The 20,345-nt window shown below is 45.1% G+C and overlaps 1 protein-coding gene across 1 annotated transcript in view; it reads left to right on the top strand.

Annotated features, from left to right (window-relative positions):
- The window catches only part of Shc3 (SHC adaptor protein 3), a 133,868-nt gene that overhangs the window by 84,687 nt on the left and 28,836 nt on the right, over positions 1–20,345 (top strand). The window contains exons 5-7 of the mRNA XM_006976853.4: positions 3,256–3,309; positions 8,045–8,096; positions 12,635–12,761. Coding sequence (XP_006976915.1) covers positions 3,256–3,309; positions 8,045–8,096; positions 12,635–12,761 — 233 coding nt within the window. The remainder of the gene's footprint in view (positions 1–3,255; positions 3,310–8,044; positions 8,097–12,634; positions 12,762–20,345) is intronic.

The raw sequence follows: 20,345 nt of genomic DNA, 5'->3' as shown, positions 1-20,345 counted from the left end.
CCATCAATCTATCAGTCTATTTAGCTATCTTGTATGTATGTATGTATGTATGTATGTATGTATGTATGTATGTATGTATCTATCTATCTATCTATCTATCTATCTATCTATCTATCTATCATTTTGTATGTATGTATCCATCAATATATCAATCAATCTAGCTATCTTGTATGTATGTATGTATGTATGTATCTATTGCTATCTATCATCTATCCCTAAGATGCAGAGACAAATTAGATCTAATGTACAAATAAGAAATAAATCAGGGCTTTGTTAAGACACAACTAACTACAACTTCCCTGTTGTCTTCCAGGGACCCACTGATAACTGCTTGTCTTTTTTTTTTTATTATTTTCTAAAGGTTGGACTAACCAGTCTTTGAGGCCGTGGGTCTAGGATGTCCAGTCAGCCTAGCCTTTCCCAGGCTGTCCTAAGTTGAGCCCCAGTTGCTCATGGAGGCTGGCACACTAGGCTCTAGACAGCCATGCAAACTGGAATCTGGCCTCTGTGCACATGGACCATTCATTTCTAGGGGTCCCTAGGCTGTAACTCTCCACCCTCCTTGCTCATTCTCTCCTTAAAAAGATGGCCCAGTAAGGATAATGCTAGGCTAACTGGTCCCGAGGCCCTGTTCTACCTTGGTGTGGTCCAGGTTGGGTCTAGCTGGGTGTCCAGTTCTCATTTCCCTGCCATGTATTGGGTGGGTCTAAGTGCAGTTTTCCAGACACCCAGGGGCTGCAGCTAGGGTGACACAGGAGCAGTCCCCGTCACAGGTAGAGCATATGGCTGTGCCTTTCCCATTTCCTGAGTTTAGGTCCCCACTGCGGCAAATAGAGAAAGCAAAAGCCCCCGCCTCCTCCATCCAGGGGGCAGACACACAGCACCCACTCCAAGATGCTGGGATCCAAGAAGAGGGATAGCGCTGAATTCCTTAGAGGAGAAACATGCTACCCTAGTGGTTCTCATCCTTCCTAATGCTGCGGCCCTTTAAGACAGTTCCTCATGCTGTAGTGACTCCCAACCATAAAATTATTTCACTGCTACTTCATAACTGTAATTTTGCTACTGTTATGAATTGCAAGTATCTGAAATGCAGGATCTCTGATATGCGACCACCAAAGATGAAAGGCAATCATGATAGTGATCATGTATCCACTTGACCAAGCATGACTTAGGCTCCCCCCCCCAAATTATAGCTTCCAATTTAATTTCCAAACCCCAGATTTAGAGTTGGCATGTATGTGTGAGTGTTTGTGGGTGTATTGTGTGTGTGTGTGTGTGTGTGTGTGTGTGTGTGTGTGTGTGATGTGGTATATATGTGTTTGTCATCTGTGGGGTGTGTGTGTGTGTGTGTGTGTGTGTATGTGGTATGTGTGGTGTATATGTATATGTTATGTGTATGTTGTTTATGCTTATGGTATGATGTGTGTGTGTGTGTGTGTGTGTGTGTGTGTGTGTGTGTGTGTGTGTGTAAACCAGATGACAGCCTCATCTGAAGACTGTTGGACACTGTCTACCTTGATTTTTAAAACAGGGTCTCTCATTGGTCTGGAGTTCCCAAACTTGCCCAGACTGTCTGGCCAGTGGGCCCCAGGAATCCTGCTTTTCTGCCTCCCCAGTGCTGGGATTACAGGCTCCATTCCCAGCTTTTTCAATGTGTTCTGGGGAATCAAACTCAGGTCCTCATGCTTGTATGGCGACCATTTATCAACTGAGCCATCTCTTTAAATAAACAAAAAGTTAGGCACACAAAAATTAATTTTGCAGCATTAGAAACTTGTGCTGGGCATGGCAGGTCACACCTGTAATTCTAGCGGTAAGGAGGTGAGTCAAGAGGATCAGAAGTTCAAGGCCATCCTCAGCAACATGAATTCCAGATCAGCCTGGGCCTCAAGACACCAAAGTCCTAGTTTACTGTTGGGGTTCTGCTGCCTTATCATTCACTCAGGCGTTGTTGCCCACAGGCAGCAGGATTCTAGGGCAACTATTATTAGTTAGTTGCCTGGGGCTTGGGCACAGGCCACCCAGCAGCCTCACTGTTTCATATTTCCTTAAACCCTCAGGTTTCTCTAGATTGAGGTTTTGCAAATGTCAACAACCAAAGTCAGCATTTTAAAATATTTAAAATTTTATCCTATAATGATACCCGATTTCAGAGTTTTCTTTGATGCTCTGTGGACTACTGGCTGCTGGGGACAAGGGCGGAGGACAGGGCTTAGAAACAAACCTGGCTATGTTAGGACAGAGCCAGGAGCTCCTTTCCACACAGGAACGTTTCCTCAGTGTCCTTACATTGTCTTTACAGAGATAAAAATAGCAGGGAGGACTTAGGTAGCTTTTAGAATTTAGGGCAGCTTCTAATTCACTCTGTGTCACCGAACTCCATGGATGCCACAGCTTATAAACCTGATGGAAATTTTCCTTTTAAAGATGAGTGTGGAAGGGCCCCTGCTCTTTAGGCCAGTGGATTAGGAGAGGGCTGTAATTCTTGGGTGCTGGCCTTCTGATTTATATACACCTGATGTGAGTGTGATGGGGTGAAACAGGCCACACTCCCCACGCCTGGCTCCGGTGTTTGGGGAAGCAGAAACTACAACTTATAATAATGTTTTGGTACAATGTATTTTTTCCCTTCTTTTGCTGTATGTGTATGTGTGTGGTATATGTTTGTGTGGACGATATGCACATATGTGTAATGGGTGTATGTGCACATATGTGAGCATATATGTGGAGGCCATAAGTCAACCTCAGCTGTTGTTCATCAGGCAGTGTCTGCTGGTTGATTCAGGGTCTCTCATTGGTCAGAGACCTGCTGATTCAGCTAGGCTGCTGGTCCAGCTAGCCCCAGGGATCCACCTGTCTCTCCCTTTCCAGTGCCAGGACTGTAGCCACCGCACCCAGCTCTTTTTCCCGTGGCTTTGGGGGGTTAACCTCAGGCCTCCCTGCTTGTAAGGCGGGCACTTTACCACCTGAGCCGTCTCTCCAGGACCGCCTCTTCCTTCCTGGAGAAGTCTAGTTGTGGAGACCCTGGCCTCAGGTTGGAGTCCTGATTTCACGGGTCTGGAATTGCTACACTTCTTTCTTTGAACAAGTCTCTTGGGCCCCTCTGGGATCATGGTCTGTGCCTGTAAAATGGGCTTCCCACAGTTCTCACTCCTCAGCTGCTGGGAGGCTTAATGCGGCATTGGAATGGTCAACCAGAGAGATGCGGGAAAGCACTAATGGTTCCTCTCCTCTCTTGTCTCCGCCCTGCAGATCATAGCGAACCATCACATGCAGTCCATCTCCTTTGCCTCTGGGGGAGACCCGGTGAGTGGCCTTGGCAGATTTCTCTTGCTCTTGCTTGGGATTTCTGAGAAGAAACCCCTGCTTTAAAAATGTGCCTCTTGAAGACATGATACAAAAGTGTTTTATGCTGATTCTAGTGAAACCCCAAGTTACTACTCTGATAACAGTCCAGTTGTTTTAGGATCAGGACAGTTTCAGTCTGGGTGGAATTCTATTCTGACAAAGTACATGTGCTCAGAAACAACTGTAGTGTCCCCGGAAAAACAAGTTTTATACCCTACAGGGGAAAATCCTTTGAAATAAACAGTGTTTTGTAAGTCAAAATATTTATCAATCAAAAATTTCAAGGAGTCATAACCCCTGAAGCTGTGATTCCAGCTGTTTATCCCTCTTGGTTTCAGAAGTCCTCCCCCGCCATGCTCCTCCCCCCTCCCTCCTTTCCTCCTCCCCTTTCATTTCTCTGTATTAGAGACCGAGCCGGGCCAATGGTCAGCAACCACTCTGTTTTTAAGATACCGCGTCATAGTTCTCTTGACTATCGTTACATCTCTATTTGGTGCAGGAGGGGTAACCTGTGGTCAGGTCCTACGTTCATTTTCAGCCACGAAGTATCAGGAGTTCTGGAAGCATGGCCCCTACGAGAGGCATCCAGAGCTCCCGTGTCGGACCCTTCATGCCACGTCTCCAAAAACCACCTCAAAAGCAGGCAGACAACATGCGAGGGATTGAGAAACCGAGGGAAGAGGGAGGAAACAGGCCAACTCCTTCCAGCAGTGGTAGGGAGAAAGGCTCCTTCCAAACGTTATCATGATAGTTTTTATTGTTCTGGATAAAGTTTTCAGTGGCTAAGGGCAAAAAATTAGAAGCGGGATAACAGGACGAGGGATAGTTTTTAACCCAAGTTCATTCAAATGACAAAAAAAACTTTTTTCCTATAACTTAAGATATCCTTTTTACTTTTTTTGGTGCCCCCACCTCCCTCGACACCTGAGGAGGCTGTCCCCCCCACCCCAGACATACACAAGATCCCCAAGTGGATACCAGAACAAGGGCCTGTCTCCAAGGGTCTCAGTGACTGAGAACAGAGATGGAAAAACTACAGAATAAGATCCCCACAGCCTCTTCTCTGGAACGTAGTGTGCCGGCTGTGGAACGGGGCACTGCCTAGAGCACTGTTCTGAATCCGATCTACTGGGGAAGGATGCCAGGTCAAGATCGAGACTGACAGCAGAAGAGCCATGTCCTAGCTTGGCCATGGCCATCTGAGAGACGGCACATCTTCCTGGGCCTTCCTTCCCCAGTCACAATGTAGTTTCCTAGACTGGAGGAAGAACTGCTCCCCTCTTAAAAAGGCAGCACCTGTGCTGACGGGGTAATTTTGCTCTTTGGCTGTGTGCAAAGCCCAGACAACAGACTCCCACGTTGGTACAGTTTCCTTGAACTCTAAATCCCTATCAGATTTGGAAATTACGAAGGAAGGCTGTAAAGCTGATCCTGTGCAGTTATGTTAATGTGCCACAAGAGCAGTTGGTTGAAACTAAACGTCTCCCCTTCCCCGCCTGCCATGCATCTCTGAGCTGGCTCCAAGGGTGGCTAGTGTCTTTTGGGAACAGTAGCTCTGGTTCCCAGGCGATTCAGTTCACTGCTGATTTCTTCTATTCAAGCACGACCTTCAGCGTGCATCCTTAGGCACAAAAGTGACAGCAATTTGGGTCAGTTGGGGCAAAGACATCATCCGCTCTGCTTCTTGAAAAAACCCACCTCCTGTAATGTGGGGAAGCTGGCTGTGGAGCTCAGTCTTGACCCTGCAACCCAGAACCAAATTAAGGACATGGCAGCTGTCTAGACGATCCCAGGTTCTTGGGCTAGCTTTATAAGACTGTGGAAAGAAAAACAGTGCCGGAGAGCATGCCCCAGGGCTCCAAAGCTCCAGGGCTCCAGTCTGTTGGCAAAGATGTTCCTGAAGTTTCTTAAGGAGAATTGCATCTCTCACATCCCATGAGTCTGGGAGGAAAGTGAAGAATTGTAAGCTACAATCCATATTTTTGCCAACAGCTTCAAATCCTCAGAAGATGCCCCTCCATGGAAGTGAACAGAGGCCATTTTATAGTCTTCCTGTCTTTTCTCTCACTGATCTATGAAATATTAAAGACTAGAAAATGCACTCTGCTCTGAGGAGCCTCAGAGACAAAGGTTCTGCTCTGAGGAGCCTCAGAGACAAGAGTTCTTTTGTTTCCACCACTGGAAGATTCCCCATGCCTCTGTTCTCTGGAAGTCTTGGAGGGCACCATGCCCATGCATCCCTCCCCACACCCACACCCCTCCCCACACCCACACCCCTCCCCTCCCCTCTCCAGGCAGTATTTGCTGGATCTCTGTTAAGAGGGAGAGGACACTTCCTTGTGGAGAGAACAGTACAAGTCAGCACAGACCACTACCACTCAGGCAGACGGCACAGTTAGATGAACCTGAAGCCCTTTGCAGCATAGACTTTGGAAAATAACTACAAAACCAGGCTGACCTTTCAAGCTGCCCTCTGAGGGGTGGTGCTTTTAACAACTAACTTGTCACCACCCAGAATGACTTGGGAAGAGAGTGTCAACTGACAGATTGGGCCTGTGGTGTCGGAAGAGGCAGAGCAGGGTGGGTGGCGCATTCCTTAGGCAGGTTCCTGAAGAGTGTGAGAGAGGAGAAGTCAAGGAGGGCAGAGAGGAGCGAGCAGGGAACCGTGCATGTATCCTCTGTCTCTGCTCTTGGCTGTGGATGTACAGCTTCAAGGGCTTGCCCTGACTCCCTGCAAGAATGAACTGTAACCTGGAATTGTAAGTAAACAAACAACAAACAACAAACAAAAACAAAACCCTTTTCTCTAGTTGCTTTTAAATCAGGGTGTTTGTCCTGACTTAAAAGCCCCAGAAGTAAAACTGGAACAGAGTTTCTGTTTGTTTGTTGTTTGGTTGGTAGAGGGAGTCATCAGGGATCGAACACAGAGCCCTGTGCTTGGGGGTAAGTGCTCTATGCCAGAGCAACGCCCCCAACCATAACAGTTTTTGAGGGCCAACCTACCCCAGAAACTTTAGCCTTTTTTGGTTTGTTGTTCCGAATGTTAAAAATATCAACATATAGAGAAGTCTTGCTGGCTTTAAGAATTAAGAAAATAGGGCTTGAGAGATGGCTCAGTGCTTAAGAGCACTTACTGCTCTTCCACTTGACCCAAGTTTGGTTCTTAGCACCCACATAGGGTGCCTCACAACAGCCTGTAACTCCAGTTCTAGGGACCCAGCACCTCGGGCCTTCACAGGCACCTGCATTCAGGTGCACACATTCCCCTGCCAACACACACACTCAACTGAAATACCAACAGTAAATACTAAAATAGTGCTTTAAAAAGCAAGAAGAGAATGACCAGGTCCCCAGCTACCTGTTCAGAAGTGAGTGCATGCAGGCTGCCTCGGCAGACCACCAAGGAAGGCCTCAGAAGGCTGGCGAAGAAACGCAGTTCACACTGAGGGATGAGACTTCTAAATAAAGCCTATGTTAAAAAACAAACAAACAAACAAACAAACACATTTATAATGCTTTAGATTAGCCACACACCATTGTTTAAAATAACGAGATTTATTGTGACAGTTTCCTCTACGTAGCCGACACACTTTGATTGTGTTCACGCACGCACCTTGCTCTCCTCTGGCCCCTCCTCTTCCTCAGAACCACCTTCTACTTTCATGTCTTAGATTTCTCAATGTTGACCTATGAGTCTTTCTGACTCTTTCTTGCTCACTTCACTTAATAGAATGACTTCCAATTCCATCTGTTTTCCCGGAAGTGAGATTTCATTCTTTGTGATTGCATAGAACTCTGCTACATAGCTTACAACAGGCTTTCTCTACCCCCTCATCTGCTGGAGGACAACTGGGCTAATTCTGTATCTTGTCTATTGTGAGTATCCAGTCTTTAAACATCTGCTCTAGTATTCTTCCCAACAATCAGTTCTCAAAGAATAGTCTCTAACCCCACAGCAGCTGGAGTGTGTCAGCAATCCAGTTTGGGGGTCCAGATACAAAACTGGGGTACAGCCCAAATCTGTCTTAAGCCTTTAGGGGATTTTCACAGGAACTCAAGTTTGAACGTGTATACACGGTACTGACAGCCCCTCTTCTTGACTTTGATTCACACTAGTGCATCTACGAGCTCTGAGCAGGTCTTCATGGTCGGGTCTCATTCTCAAACCCGCTAAGTCAGATGAACCAGGGTGGTGAAGAAGCATCGTGAAAGACTCCCAGAGGAACCTCTGTGGGGAGGTCAGGTGCCTGCCACTCTGGCTGCTCTGAGTGTGGTCACGGACTGGTAGCATGCACACCCGGGGGAGGGAGGGGTGCTGGTTAGTGATGTCTGAACTAGCAGCTCATGATTCCTCAGGCTCTGCCTAGTCTGCACTCAGATCTCCAGGGATTTCCAGCCACATCCAGGTTTAAGGACGTTCCTCAAACCATGCCATTTTGTAGCATTTTGTACCCAGTATCTGGCCCTTCCTCCCTCCTTTCCTCTCTCCTTCCCTTCCTTCCTTCTTCTCCCAGTACTGAGGAGGCTCAGGGCCTCCCACACTAGGAAAGTGCTGGTCCATGAACTTTCCTTCCAACCCTGATTCTCCGCTGTGTGACAGATGAATGGATACTTATCTCGCTGGGCTCTGCCTCCCTCTGGTCTTACTTCCTGCTGTGATGAGTGATACAAATGTCTCCTTTTCCTTCCACAGGACACAACAGACTATGTTGCCTATGTCGCTAAGGACCCTGTTAATCGCAGAGGTAAGCAATGCTCGACCCATTTAATCATTCACTTGTGTGAAGCCAGGCTGGATGCTGTGAACCAGATGTTCCTCATTATCTCAGCTCCTTTAGCAAATGAGCACATGTCACGTGACATGGTTAAGGATAATTAAGGCCTGCAAGAGTAGCTTGTCACCTGGCTGAGAGAGAACCTACCGGATGCTGACTGCCAGGCTCGCACCTGTGTTAGGATGGCTGTGGATTGATGTACCAACTCACACATCACCGCTCACCCTGTGCTCTGATAGTGGCCTCAGGCATGCATTCATCTCTGCTTCCTGACTATCTATGCATGCAATGTGAACATCTGCCTCAGGCTCCTGACGCCTGTGGTGATGACTGTCCCCTCAACCTGTGAGCCCCAATGAGTCCTTCCTTCCTTAAGTTGCTTCTGTCAGGGATTTTATCAGAGCAATGGGACAGTAACTGTGTGGCATGGGACTTGTCCTAGAGGAGTTTGCACAGCAAAGGTGGGAGACACTATGCTGAATATCCTTGCAAACTGCTTCCAACTTGGCTCTGAACATTTGCATTGTCATGGTAAGTATGTGAGGTTCTCCCCCGCTGGACCCCCAGCCAGTTCTGGGTAGAGGAGCCCAGAACGGACACCCTGCCAGTGATGATTTGAAGTCAAAGACACAAGATAATGGGAACTTTGGAGAGTCTGGCTTGGTCTTCCTGTTCTTCCCCTGCAGACTGAAGCTTCGTCACACGTCTTCACTTAGGGTGGTGGGGAAAGAAGTGGGTTCCTGCAGATGACACAGCACTGGCTCCTAATCTAGACTCTCCGCTATGTCTCCCCTGAACAGAGCGAGACAATTAGACAGTTGTGTCAGTGTGTGTTCGTGCATGCACAAGTGTACGTGTGTACGCGCAGGTGCACATATGTGAGTGTGCGTGTAAAGACCAGAGAACTATGTTGGGTGTAATTCCTCAGGTACTGTCTACCTTATTTTTTGAGGCAGTCTCACTGGCCTGGAATTCTCCAAATATGCTAGGCTAGCTGGCCCATGAGTCTAGGGGTCAGGCCCCCCTTGTCCTTCCCAGAGCTGAGAGTACAAGCTTGTCCTGTGATGCCTGTTCTTTTTTTTTTAAAATCTGGGTTCTGGGGACTCAAACTCAGGCCCTTGTCCTCCTAAGGCGAGCACTTTACTCTTTTCTCTAAAGAATCAGACAGGTCTGAGGAGAGAAGAAGGGACAGGGCTGTGAGGGCCCCGGGACGTTTTGCTGGCATTAATACTCATCTGTCTTCTTGAGTGACTGTATATAGCCAGTCTGGGCCCCAGGGGAGCGGGGTTATACCTGTGATGGTCAGGACTGCTGCCTAGACCGCTGGGGCAAAACTCTTGTTGCAGACTTAGAGGCTTGGCTTAGCGTCTAAGGTAGCAAACACAGATTAAGTTGTTTAAGGCGACAAGGACATCACAGTTCTGGAGGCTGCATGCCCAGTTCATGGTGTCAGCAGGGCCTTATGGGCTCTCTCTGGGTCCTGGAGGAGAAATCCCTCCTGCCTCCTTCTGGCTTCGGTAGTTACCAGTGATCTCCAGTGTCCCTTGACTTGCAGGTGCCACTGAAACCCATCCTATGTGGTGTATTGCTCATAGATACCTATAGAGATGACAGTCCATGGTGGCTCAGGGCCCCTTCTATCTTGCTGTGACCTCATTTTAACTAACTAGTTACATCCGAAACTTCCCATTTTCCAAATAAGGACACCTTTTGGGGTCCTGGGGTCAGGTTATTTGGCATAACTTTTTTTTTTTTTTTTACAGGAGGCATAATCAAACCCACAGCATAAGCCAGTCTCTTTAACTATCCTAGCTTCCCCCAAATCAGGGCGGGCATGGAGGAGGGGAGGCATAGGCAATCCCTCACCAGGCACTGGCCCCCCAAACTCTATCTGGGTTAGAAGCAGCTGGGGTTCATTCTTTGTTTTGGTTCATTTCAAATTAAGGGCAAGTGATCTAGGCAATTTTGTCTTTCAGAGCTCTTTAGTAGGTCCAGGTCAATGGTCCTCAAAATGAACGACACTTGAGAGTTACTTAGGAGCCTTATTAAAACATCTCAGCACTCAGGCCTGAGAGAAGGGAGCCAGGCAACAGTGTGTTTAAGTAGCTCCTTGGGGCCTGGGGAGACCGCTCAGTTGGTAAAGTGCTTGCTCTGCAGGCCTAAGAGGCTGAGATCACTTCCCAGAGCCCACCTGAAAAGCCAGGTATGATGGCAACATCTGTTATCCCATCACTGAACGGTGGACACAGGAGGATCCTGGAGGCTTGCTGGCTAGCCAGCCTAGTCTAGTTGGTACATTTCAGGCCAATGAGAGCCCCTTTCTCATAAAACAAAGTGAATATCCACTGAGGAATGGCACCTGAAATTGTCCTTTGGCCTCCACATACACATGTACACATGTCACACACACACACACACACACACACACACACACACACACACACACACACTTTGTGTGACTCCGATGCTCTGATGGATTTAAAGCAACACAGCACTAAGGTGTAGCCTATGTCCCCAAGGTGTGTAGTCTCCAAGCACTTCGCTTTGGACCAAACAAGGGCCCAGCTTCTGTGGTGTTTCACAGTCCAGCCATCTTGTGCCCATCCTCACCTTTCAGAGTCAAGGGGCCAGGCTTTCCTGCATGTGTTCTTGGTCCTTTCACCAAGGCTCCCTCTGAGATCGACATGCTGTTGGGAAAATTGAGGCAGTGCTACCTTGCAGGATAGTGTTGCATGCATTTCTAATGGTACTTTATATTTGTCTCCCAGTTATTAAGAGGCCACAGCTTCTGTAATTAATCCAGTGGAGGGAAAAGAGGCCCGACTCTCTGGTCATTAAGTCATGTGGGAATCACCACCAACCATCTCAAGATCAGGACTGCACATGAGTGAGGCTTCAGGAGGCTGGTGGCCAATAGGAGATCTACACTGATGCTTGTTGAGATGGAACTCCCAACATGTCAGCTTTGTTGGATTCTAATACATCATTTTCTTTCATTTTTTAAATCTTATTTCCCCTTTCACCGTGTGTGTGTGTGTGTGTGTGTGTGTGTGTGTGTGTGTGTGTGTGCCTATGGAGGCTACATACAAGTAGTCTTTGAGTGTCTTCCTCTCATCTGCTCTCCATCTTATTTTTGAGAAGGGGTCTCCCCCGAACCACGAACGCATTTATTGACTAGCCACCAAGCACCGGAGCCCATCCCCCTCTCTCCTCTGCAGCCCTGGATTCACAGAATGCATCATCGCACACGACTTTTAATGAGGCTTCTGGGGACCTGAACTCAGGTCCTCCTGCTCTCATGGCAAGCCCTTAGCCAGCTTAGTGGTCTTCCTAGTCCCTGTGTAACTTTTGACTGGCACGTAATTAGTTTATTTATGGTGTTCAGGGTGAAGTTTCAGCACACACTATGTGCAATGGTCAGGCAGGATCATTCACCTTCGAACTGCAAGCCTCTGCCACTGGACTCCCCGCTGTGGTGGACTGTACCCTGGAACTGGGCCAAATGAACCCTTTCATTTGAGATGCTTTTGCCGGGGTCTTCTATCACAGCCCCAGGAAGGAAACAGACACACTCTCAACCGTGTTTTAAAGCAGCTCTCTCACTGAACCTGGACCTTGCTGAGGAGACTATGTGGCTGGACAATGAGCTCTAGGAGTCCTCCTAATTCTTTCTGGGTCACAGGCCTCTCCTTCCATGCCTGGCTTTTTCTGGGGTCCGAGGGACTGAACTCAGGCCCTCAGGTTTGTGTGGCTCGGGCTTTATTGACTGAGCCCCTCCTAGGTCCCTACACCGTGCCGCCTAGAGTTTCAACCAGATTTGGTTGTCAAAGCTTCATTCTTGCTAAGTCAAGAACAACTTTCTCCTAAGTCCATTGAACAGATCAAGATCCATCTAGGAGGTACCAGTTTAAATCCATTGCTGAGGTTCCTGAGGCCTTAAGAAAACTCGGTGAAAGATCTGGTTTGAATTGAGTTTTTTTTCTAAACACTGCTTCCCTATGGAGTCAGAACCACTGCTTTATAGATTCTGAGAGTATCAGAACTGTAAGGGGATGGAGAGGTGACTGGGTGGTTAAGAGTACTTGCTGCTCTTGCAGAGGACCCAGGTTGGATTTCCAGCACCCACAGGGTGTTTCACAACCACCTGTAACTCCAGTTCCAGGGGAATCTTCTGCGCTCTTCAGGCACTGCATGCGTGAGATGTGTGGACATACATAAAGACAACACACACACACACACACACACACACACACACACACACACACAATGAAAATAAGTAAGTTTTAAATATTAAAAATAAAACCATTACTTTTGCAGACAAGCCCTCTAAGAATTTCATGTGTCTGTCACCACCATGGGATGTCCACAGAGATGAGATTGGGTTAGTAGAGACACCAGAAGGGAGGCGTGTGGCTCTTTTCCTCTGCCCCTCAGATGGGGCTCTTTGCCAAGGGGTCCAGAGAGCCCTGGCACTGTCTCTAATGAGTGGGTGTCTCCTTCTCTCCTAGCTTGCCACATTCTGGAATGCTGTGATGGGCTAGCCCAAGATGTCATTGGCTCCATTGGACAAGCCTTTGAACTCCGGTTCAAACAGTATTTGCAGTGTCCTTCCAAGATTCCTGCTCTCCAGGACCGGTGAGTAGCTGGGCCTGCCTTTCTCAGCGGCTCATTTAGGGTCTGTAAACATTCCTTTAAAACAGGCTCCCAGCACTGCACTCCAGGCAGGCCCAGATCATCATGGGGTTTCCAGAACTCACAGACACCTGGCTGGTGCTTGGAGGAGGCACAGAAAACAGACAGATGGAAGCTCACATATGGCCGTGAATGGGCAGGAAACATTTTCTTGAAGCTATGGTGACAGTACACAAGGTTACCAAAAACAGCTTCATTGTAATATTTTTGTGTCTTCTCCAGCCCTTTGATTTTTCCATAGGTCCCTCCCTGGGTCTGAATCCACACACGGTCTGTGTCTCATCTTTTGGTTGCCACAGTTAGCCAAAGCCACCTGCTGCTGGCATCATTTTTGCTTTATTGGTCTCGATGGCCTAATAACTTCAGGGCTTGTTCATCTGCCATATGGCTCTGGGCGAGATCCTTAAGCTGTCTGAGTCACTGCAGCTTCTTCTGGAAAACAGGGCTAAGAACCGCATGATAGCTGTTTACTGTTAAGTGGAGTAGCAATTGTTAACACCAAATGTGGGCTACTTAGGTGTTAATTAAAAAAAATAGTCTGCTATTGAGTTTCCTTGGGATGCAAGAATATTTTATGACATAGAAAGTTGAAAAGTACTGTTGGGCACATGGGGCATTTTGTGGTCTTCTGTCTTTGAACTTGTGTACATTCTGTTCTTGATGCACTTGCATAATGAAAAGCTATTATAGGCTGGGTGGTGGCTTGGCCAGTGATGTACTTGCCTTGTTGGGTGTAGGACCTGAGTTTTATCTCCAGAACCTACGTTTACAAACAAAAACCAGTCAGGTACAGTGGCGTGTACTTGTAATCCCAGCGTTGGGGAGGTGGAGTCAAGTGGATCTCTGGGGTTCACTGGCCAGCCGGTCCAGTCTTCTTGGTGAGTTCTAGGCCAGTGAGAGACCCTTTCTCAAAAACAATGTAAATAGCCCTGAGGTTGACCTCTGGCCTATACATAAACAAATGCATGTCCATCAATGTACATGCGCCCACATATACATGTGTACACAGGAAAATCTCTCTAATGGTATGTTCACTGCAAACAAGTATTGCTTCCCTTAGGTTTACTTCTTGCTCTCTTCAAACTTATGAAGCTGCCTTCTGTGGCATCGTCATGGAGCTGGCGTCTGCTCTGCCTCCTTGTTCTGAAGGTGTCTTTCAACTCCTCTGTCTTCTTTGCCTTTCTGGAAAGACCCTTAGTTCTACAGCTGGCAAATTCCCTTTAAGGCACCCATTGTGCCTGTAAGGACCCCCTTTACCCAGGTTGATGAGTTCAACAGGATGGGGCTGAAGGAGGTGTGAAGGAAGTGGCCACAGCCCTGACACCTCCGTTTGTGTTTTGAGAACACACTGCCCTTGTTAGCTTTAATTGTCAACTGACACAGCCTAGAGTCACCTGGAAAAGGGAGTCTCAGCTGAGGGCTGAACTGATGGGCTATGGATCTGTCTGTAGGGGATTGTCTTGATTGTTAATTGATGCAATGTGGCCCAGCCCACTCTGGGCAGCACCATTCCCTGGGCAGGTAGTTCTGGGCTGTATATGAAATCCAGCTGAGCATGGGCCGGTGAATGAGCCAGTAAGCAGCCTTCCATCTAGGTTTCTGCTCAAGTTCCCTCTTTCACTTCCCTCAATAATGTATAGTGAACTTGTTTTGAAATAAGCCCTTTGTGAGCATTTGAATTGTCTCCTTCTTTTAGCTCTTAGGAACAAAGCTACTGTGAAGCTATAGTCAAGCTTTGAAGTAGACGTATTTCTTGTGTATAAGCTTAGAGTAGAATTATTCAGTTAATGGTCCTACTGTTTGTTAACCATTTAGGAAACTGTCTTAGCTGCCTTTTACTTTTTTTTCCGTGATAAGGTATTAGTCAGGGTTATCTATAGGAACAGAACACACACACACACACATACACACACACACACACACACACACACACACACACACACACACACACACACACGTATGTGTGTGTTACATGGGGTTTATTAGAATAGCTTATAGGCTATGGTCCAGCTAGTCCAACAATGACTGTTTACCAATAGAAGGCCCAAGAACCCAGTAGCTGTTCAGTCCACAAGGATGTCTCAGATGACCTTCAGTACATGCCAGAATCCCAAAGAAGCAGGCTCTAATGCCAGTGAAGGAATGGACCTGCTAGTAAGAGTAACCACAGGCAGGCAAAGAGAGAGCAAGCTTCCTTCTTCCATGTCCTTATATAGGCTGCCATCAGAAGGTGTGGCCAAGATTAAAGGTGGATCTTCCCACCTTAAAAGATCTGGATTAAAGGCATATCTTCCCACCTAAAAAAATTTGGATTAGAAGTGGATCTTCCCACTTCAAATGATCATTTGTATTTTAGTTAATTCCAGATGAAATCAAGTTGACACCCAATAATAACCATTCCAGATACTCTGAAAAAATCAACATGAGGTAAGAGGGGTCTATTTTGGCTCACAGTTTGGAAGTACAGTCCATCATGCCAAGGAAGTCAAGGCTGTAGAAATGTGAGGCAGGTAGTCACATTGATCCACAGCTGGGAAGCAGAGAGCAATGGAGGCTAGATAGAAGCTTAGTTAGCTTCTTCCTTGTGCAGTCCAGAGACACAGGCCCATTGTGCCACAAGTTATTAGGATGGGTTTTCTATTTCAGTTAACCAAAGCAAGGGAATCCCTCACAGGCATGACTAGAGGCTAAACTAATCTAGATACTCCCTCACAGGTGTGGCTGGAGTCTTGTTTCCTTGGTGATTCTAGATCTTGTCAGCTATCATAGTCAAATGATTTTTCAAAGTGGTAGTACCAATTTACATTTCCATAAGCATTTGTGGGGGTTTCTTATTCTTCCATGCCCTCATCAACATTTGATACTGTCCACATCTTTGATTATGACTGTCCTGGTGGGCAAGAAAATCTTTGGTGATAGTTTTGACTTGCATTTTTCTAATTATGATATCAGGCATCTTTCATGTGTTGCTAGTCATTAGTCTATTTTCTTGGGGGAAATGTCTGCTCAAATATTTATTTTTTAAAATTGGGTTATTTTTCTTTTAAATTGTTGAGTTGTAGGGGTTGTAGATTTATGCTACCTTAAAAAATATTATTAGCAAATATTTCCCTATTTTGTGAATTTTGTTTTTGAATGTGTTTTGTAGTTCTGTGTATGTCATGATGCTCCAATGATTTCTTATTTTATTTTTGTTTTTAATCATCATTGATGTATAAAATACAACTGATTTTGTGTATTGCTTTTGTATCCACGAACCCATTCTTTAGACACACTTTAGCTTCCTGATTTCCCTTGTAATCTTTTTGACCTGCTTATTTAGGAATGTATTAATTTTAACATCTTACTAATCTTGCAGGAGTCTACTTTGATTTTTACATTGATTCCATTATTATCTGCAAAAATACTTTTTAAATTTTAATTCTTTAAAAAAATTTAAGCTTACTATTAGATAAGCTTAACATTGCATGCTTTCTCCTGGGGAAGGTTCCCTCTGCATGCAAAAGGAAGTTGTATGCTGTTGTTTGGGGGTAGAATTTGCTGTTGATGTCTCTAAGGTCTGGTTAGTTTTTTGTGTGCAAATTTCTATTTCCTGATCTTCTGTCCCGTCATCCTATATAATACTAAAGTATTAGTGTTTCTCCATATTATTGTTGAACTTTCTGGTTTTCCCTTTGTCTTTTTCTAAATCATGTTGCTTATAGAAAACTTATTGGATCATTTTCTTATTTGCTCTGTCAACCCCTGACTTTCAAGAAGAGCATTTAATATATTTGTTTTTAATGCAATTGCTAATAAGTTAAGATTTCCTCCTTATATTGAGCTGCTATTTTTCCTTTATGCCATTTTATCCTCTTATATCCCAGTTACTATCTTCTTTGTGTAAAGTAAATAAACATTCTTCAAGTGTACAATTTAACTTCTTCTTTCACAACTCTTAAAGTAGTAATCAGAGGATTACAGTTAACATTAATTTATAACTATATATTCAGATTAAAGAATTTAATAATCTACAGAACACTGGCTTCTGTACAGCTCTATTCTTCCACACTCCATTATGCTATTTTTTAAAAAAATATTTTGCTTGTTTTTAATTATGTGTGTGTATTTGTGTGTATGTGTGTGAGTACATGTGTGAATATGTGCCTTCAAGTGTGCAAGTGAGTGCAGTGTGGAAACCAGAAGAGGGTTTCGGATGCTCTGAAGCTAGAATTGTGAGGCCCTCTGTGTGGGCTGGGAACGGAATTTGGGTATTTATTCTGCAAGAGCCCCAAGTGCTCTTAACCCTGCCACATCTCTCCAGCTCTTCCACTGTGTTGATATTGTCATGCAAACCACATCTTTATTCATTGTGTGCTCATTAATACAGTTGCATCGCTTTATGCATTTTTAAATTATAAGGGAAGAATAAAAGTTTTAGGCAAAGCTAAATTTACATTGTTTTGTGTAGTCAGACTTTTATTATCTTCTGCTTCTTCCTTCTGTTGTAAATTTCTACTGATGATTGACTGATTTCAGCTTAACATACTTGCAATAGTAATCCCTGAAGAGAAGATTTTCCACAGTGTGTTTCTCCTGCTTTTACTTGCCTTGGAATATACTTTCGGCCTCATTTTGGCAGTATTACTTTATTGGATATGGACTTCATGACCCGAAACCTTTCTTTCCCCTGCCTCTGGCCTCTGCTTCTGAGAAGAAATCAGCTGTTAGTATCCCGAGGATCCCTTGTTCTCAGGAGCATCCCCCTCTGCTGCCCTGGAGACGCCCTCTCTGTCTTTAAATAGTTAGATTAGGGTGCTCAAGTCTCTCCGAGTTTACCTAAGCTGAGCTTTTCAGCTAGCCTCTTGGTTGTATAGAGCAACATTTCCTTTAGCTACTTTGGGAAAGTTGTGCCATCATGAGGCCAGCATTTCCCCTGCTCTCCTCAGTCTCTGCTCCCCTTCAGGGACTGCTGCCTACATATTGGTATTCTTGGTGGTGTTCTACAGGTCTCTCAGGCTCTGTTCACTTTTATTAATTAGTTTTTTCCTGTTCCTCAGACTGGTTCGTCTCAGTTGAACTATTTTAAAATGTTGTCTCTCTCCTTCTACCTCCCAAACCTGCTATTTACTTAAGTGAAATGTTAGAATTTTTTTCATGTTTGCAGTGATGGTAGAATTTTCAATTCTAGAATTTATTATTTTTATTTCTTCATGAATGCTGGTAACTCCCATTTCATGAGGCATGTTTTTCATATTTAGTGTTTCATACATCATTTCATTGAAGTCCACTGAACATATTTAGTCTTTATTTATCCTGAAGTCTGGGATTTCTTTGTGACAGTTTCTTTGGACTTATTTTTCCTGTATACGAGCTATACTTGCTCCTTTTTTTAATATAGCTTATAATTTTTTTCTGACACTAAAATGTAAGCAGTAGAAGGTTGCCTGACTGAAAACATTTCTTCTCTCTCTAGGGTGTATTCTGTTAATGTTTGTGGTGGTTTGGGTGACTTTACAAACTAATTCTGTACATTCTATAATCTACATTTGTTATTCATGTCCTTAGCTACGCTCCTTCGCTAACATTTGCAGAGGTTTCCTTAAATGTTGAACAGTTCATCCTCTCAGTCTGTACTGAAGGGCTACATGTGTGTGCATGCATATATGAGCATATGTATGTGGATATGCATGCATATACATGTACACACATGTAAATGTTATATGTGTGCATGTGTATGTGTGTTTGTGTGTGTCATCGTATGTATACGCATATATATGTGCATATATGTGTATGTATATGTAATCTTTGAGTACGTGTGTGTATGTATGTGTTGGTATACTCCTTCAACATATGGTGAATCAGGTTTTTTTTTTTTTCAGCTTTCACCTTCTACTTGTGAGGTGTTTAATGGTAAACCAGAAGTGAGAATTTAGGGCCATGTTACACGCTGTGGGAATGAACACAAGCTGAATCCTGTAAATGTTTGTTGCCTTCTAGATAAACGTGTTGGAGTTTATTAGCACCCCAGCTTCTCATTTTAGGGTTTGTAGTTGCCATTGGTTGTGGTTATCAGTTTTGGTAACCAATAACCCCTCAAATTCCATAAACTCTATATTCTTTGTCACTTACTTCCACTAATAAAAATGGTTTGACCCAAATGTTATTCCCAGCTTCATGTGGGCCACATGATAAACATTTGCCTCTGAATATTTGTGACAGATGCCCGAGGCAAGCTCTGCATCAGGTTAAATAAAGACAGCTTTGGCAAACACAAACAGATGATAAGTGCTTAAGGAGATGGGAATGCTAATTACTCTAATTTGGTCACTGTGTGTTGTATAAATGTATCAAGTTAGCACACAGCACCCCATAATAAATGTGCAAAATTACTATGTGATAATTAAAAGTAAATTTTTAAAAAGACAGCTTGGGGAATTGGGTGCTCAAAGGAACACTCAAACAGTGTCTTAGTTCGGGTTTTTATTGCTGTGAAGAAACATCATGACCACAGCAACTCTTATAAAGAAAACAGTTAATTGGGGTGCTTGCTTACAGTTTCAAGAGGTTCAGTCCATTATCATCATGGCAGGGAGCATGGTGGTGTGCAGGCAGACAGACGTGGTGCTGGAGCTGAGAGTGCTGCACCTTGCAGGCGACAGGAAGTCAACTGGCAGTCATACTGAGGGAAGCTTGAGCAAAAGAGACCTCAAAGCCCGCCCCCACAGTGACACACTTCCTCGCAGTGCCACTCCCTTTGGGGGCCATTTTCTTTCACACCACCACAGATAGGGAAAACAATGATAAATTTTGGGGGACTGGCTTTTGAAGGAAGCTCAGAACTGCCCTGTCCTGTTGGTGGCTACTTGGGCGATGGTTGTCATGGACTGAATGCTGTTAGCTTACAAGGCTACCACAGTGATGAAACAGGGCTATTTAAGATGCCACAATGGTATCGATCTTACTGTTTACGTCATTGTTTGAAATGTTTATTTTTAGTTGTGTGTGTTATATTTGTGTGTTATGTGTTTTTCTTAGTTTTCTTGTCTGTTGCTGTGATGAAATGTCCTAACGAAAACAACCCAAGGAAGAAAGGTTGGGTTTATCCTGGTTCACAGCTCAAGGTGCAGCTGATCACAGACTATAATAAGAGACAATGCCCAAATGTCAGTGCTCAGGTTGCTTTCTTCATCTTACACATTCCAACACCCCTCTGCCCAGGTGATGGTCTTACCCACAAGTGGGTATGCCGTGGGATGGTCTTTCTGTACACTGTGAATATGTTATTAGCAGCTGCAGAACCACAGGTGGGAGAGGTTTGTTCAGACCATGGGGCCTCAGCGGGACCGAGAAACTTCTGGCTACATGGGCGGGTCTTCCTGCCTTAATCAAACCATAATCAAGATAATGCCCCATGAAAATTCCCAAGGGACCATCTCTGAGGTGACCATAGGTTCTGTCAAGTTGACAGTTAACATTAACCTCAGTGTGTGTGTGAGAGCACACATGCAAGAGCCCAGAGGAAGACTTTAAGTGTCATCTTCTTTT

The sequence above is a fragment of the Peromyscus maniculatus genome, chromosome 5 (genome assembly GCF_049852395.1).
Source record: "Peromyscus maniculatus bairdii isolate BWxNUB_F1_BW_parent chromosome 5, HU_Pman_BW_mat_3.1, whole genome shotgun sequence".
Classification (NCBI taxonomy): domain Eukaryota; kingdom Metazoa; phylum Chordata; class Mammalia; order Rodentia; family Cricetidae; genus Peromyscus; species Peromyscus maniculatus.
The sequence above is the reverse complement of the archived record's forward strand: the minus strand, read 5'-3'. Positions and strand labels throughout refer to the sequence as shown.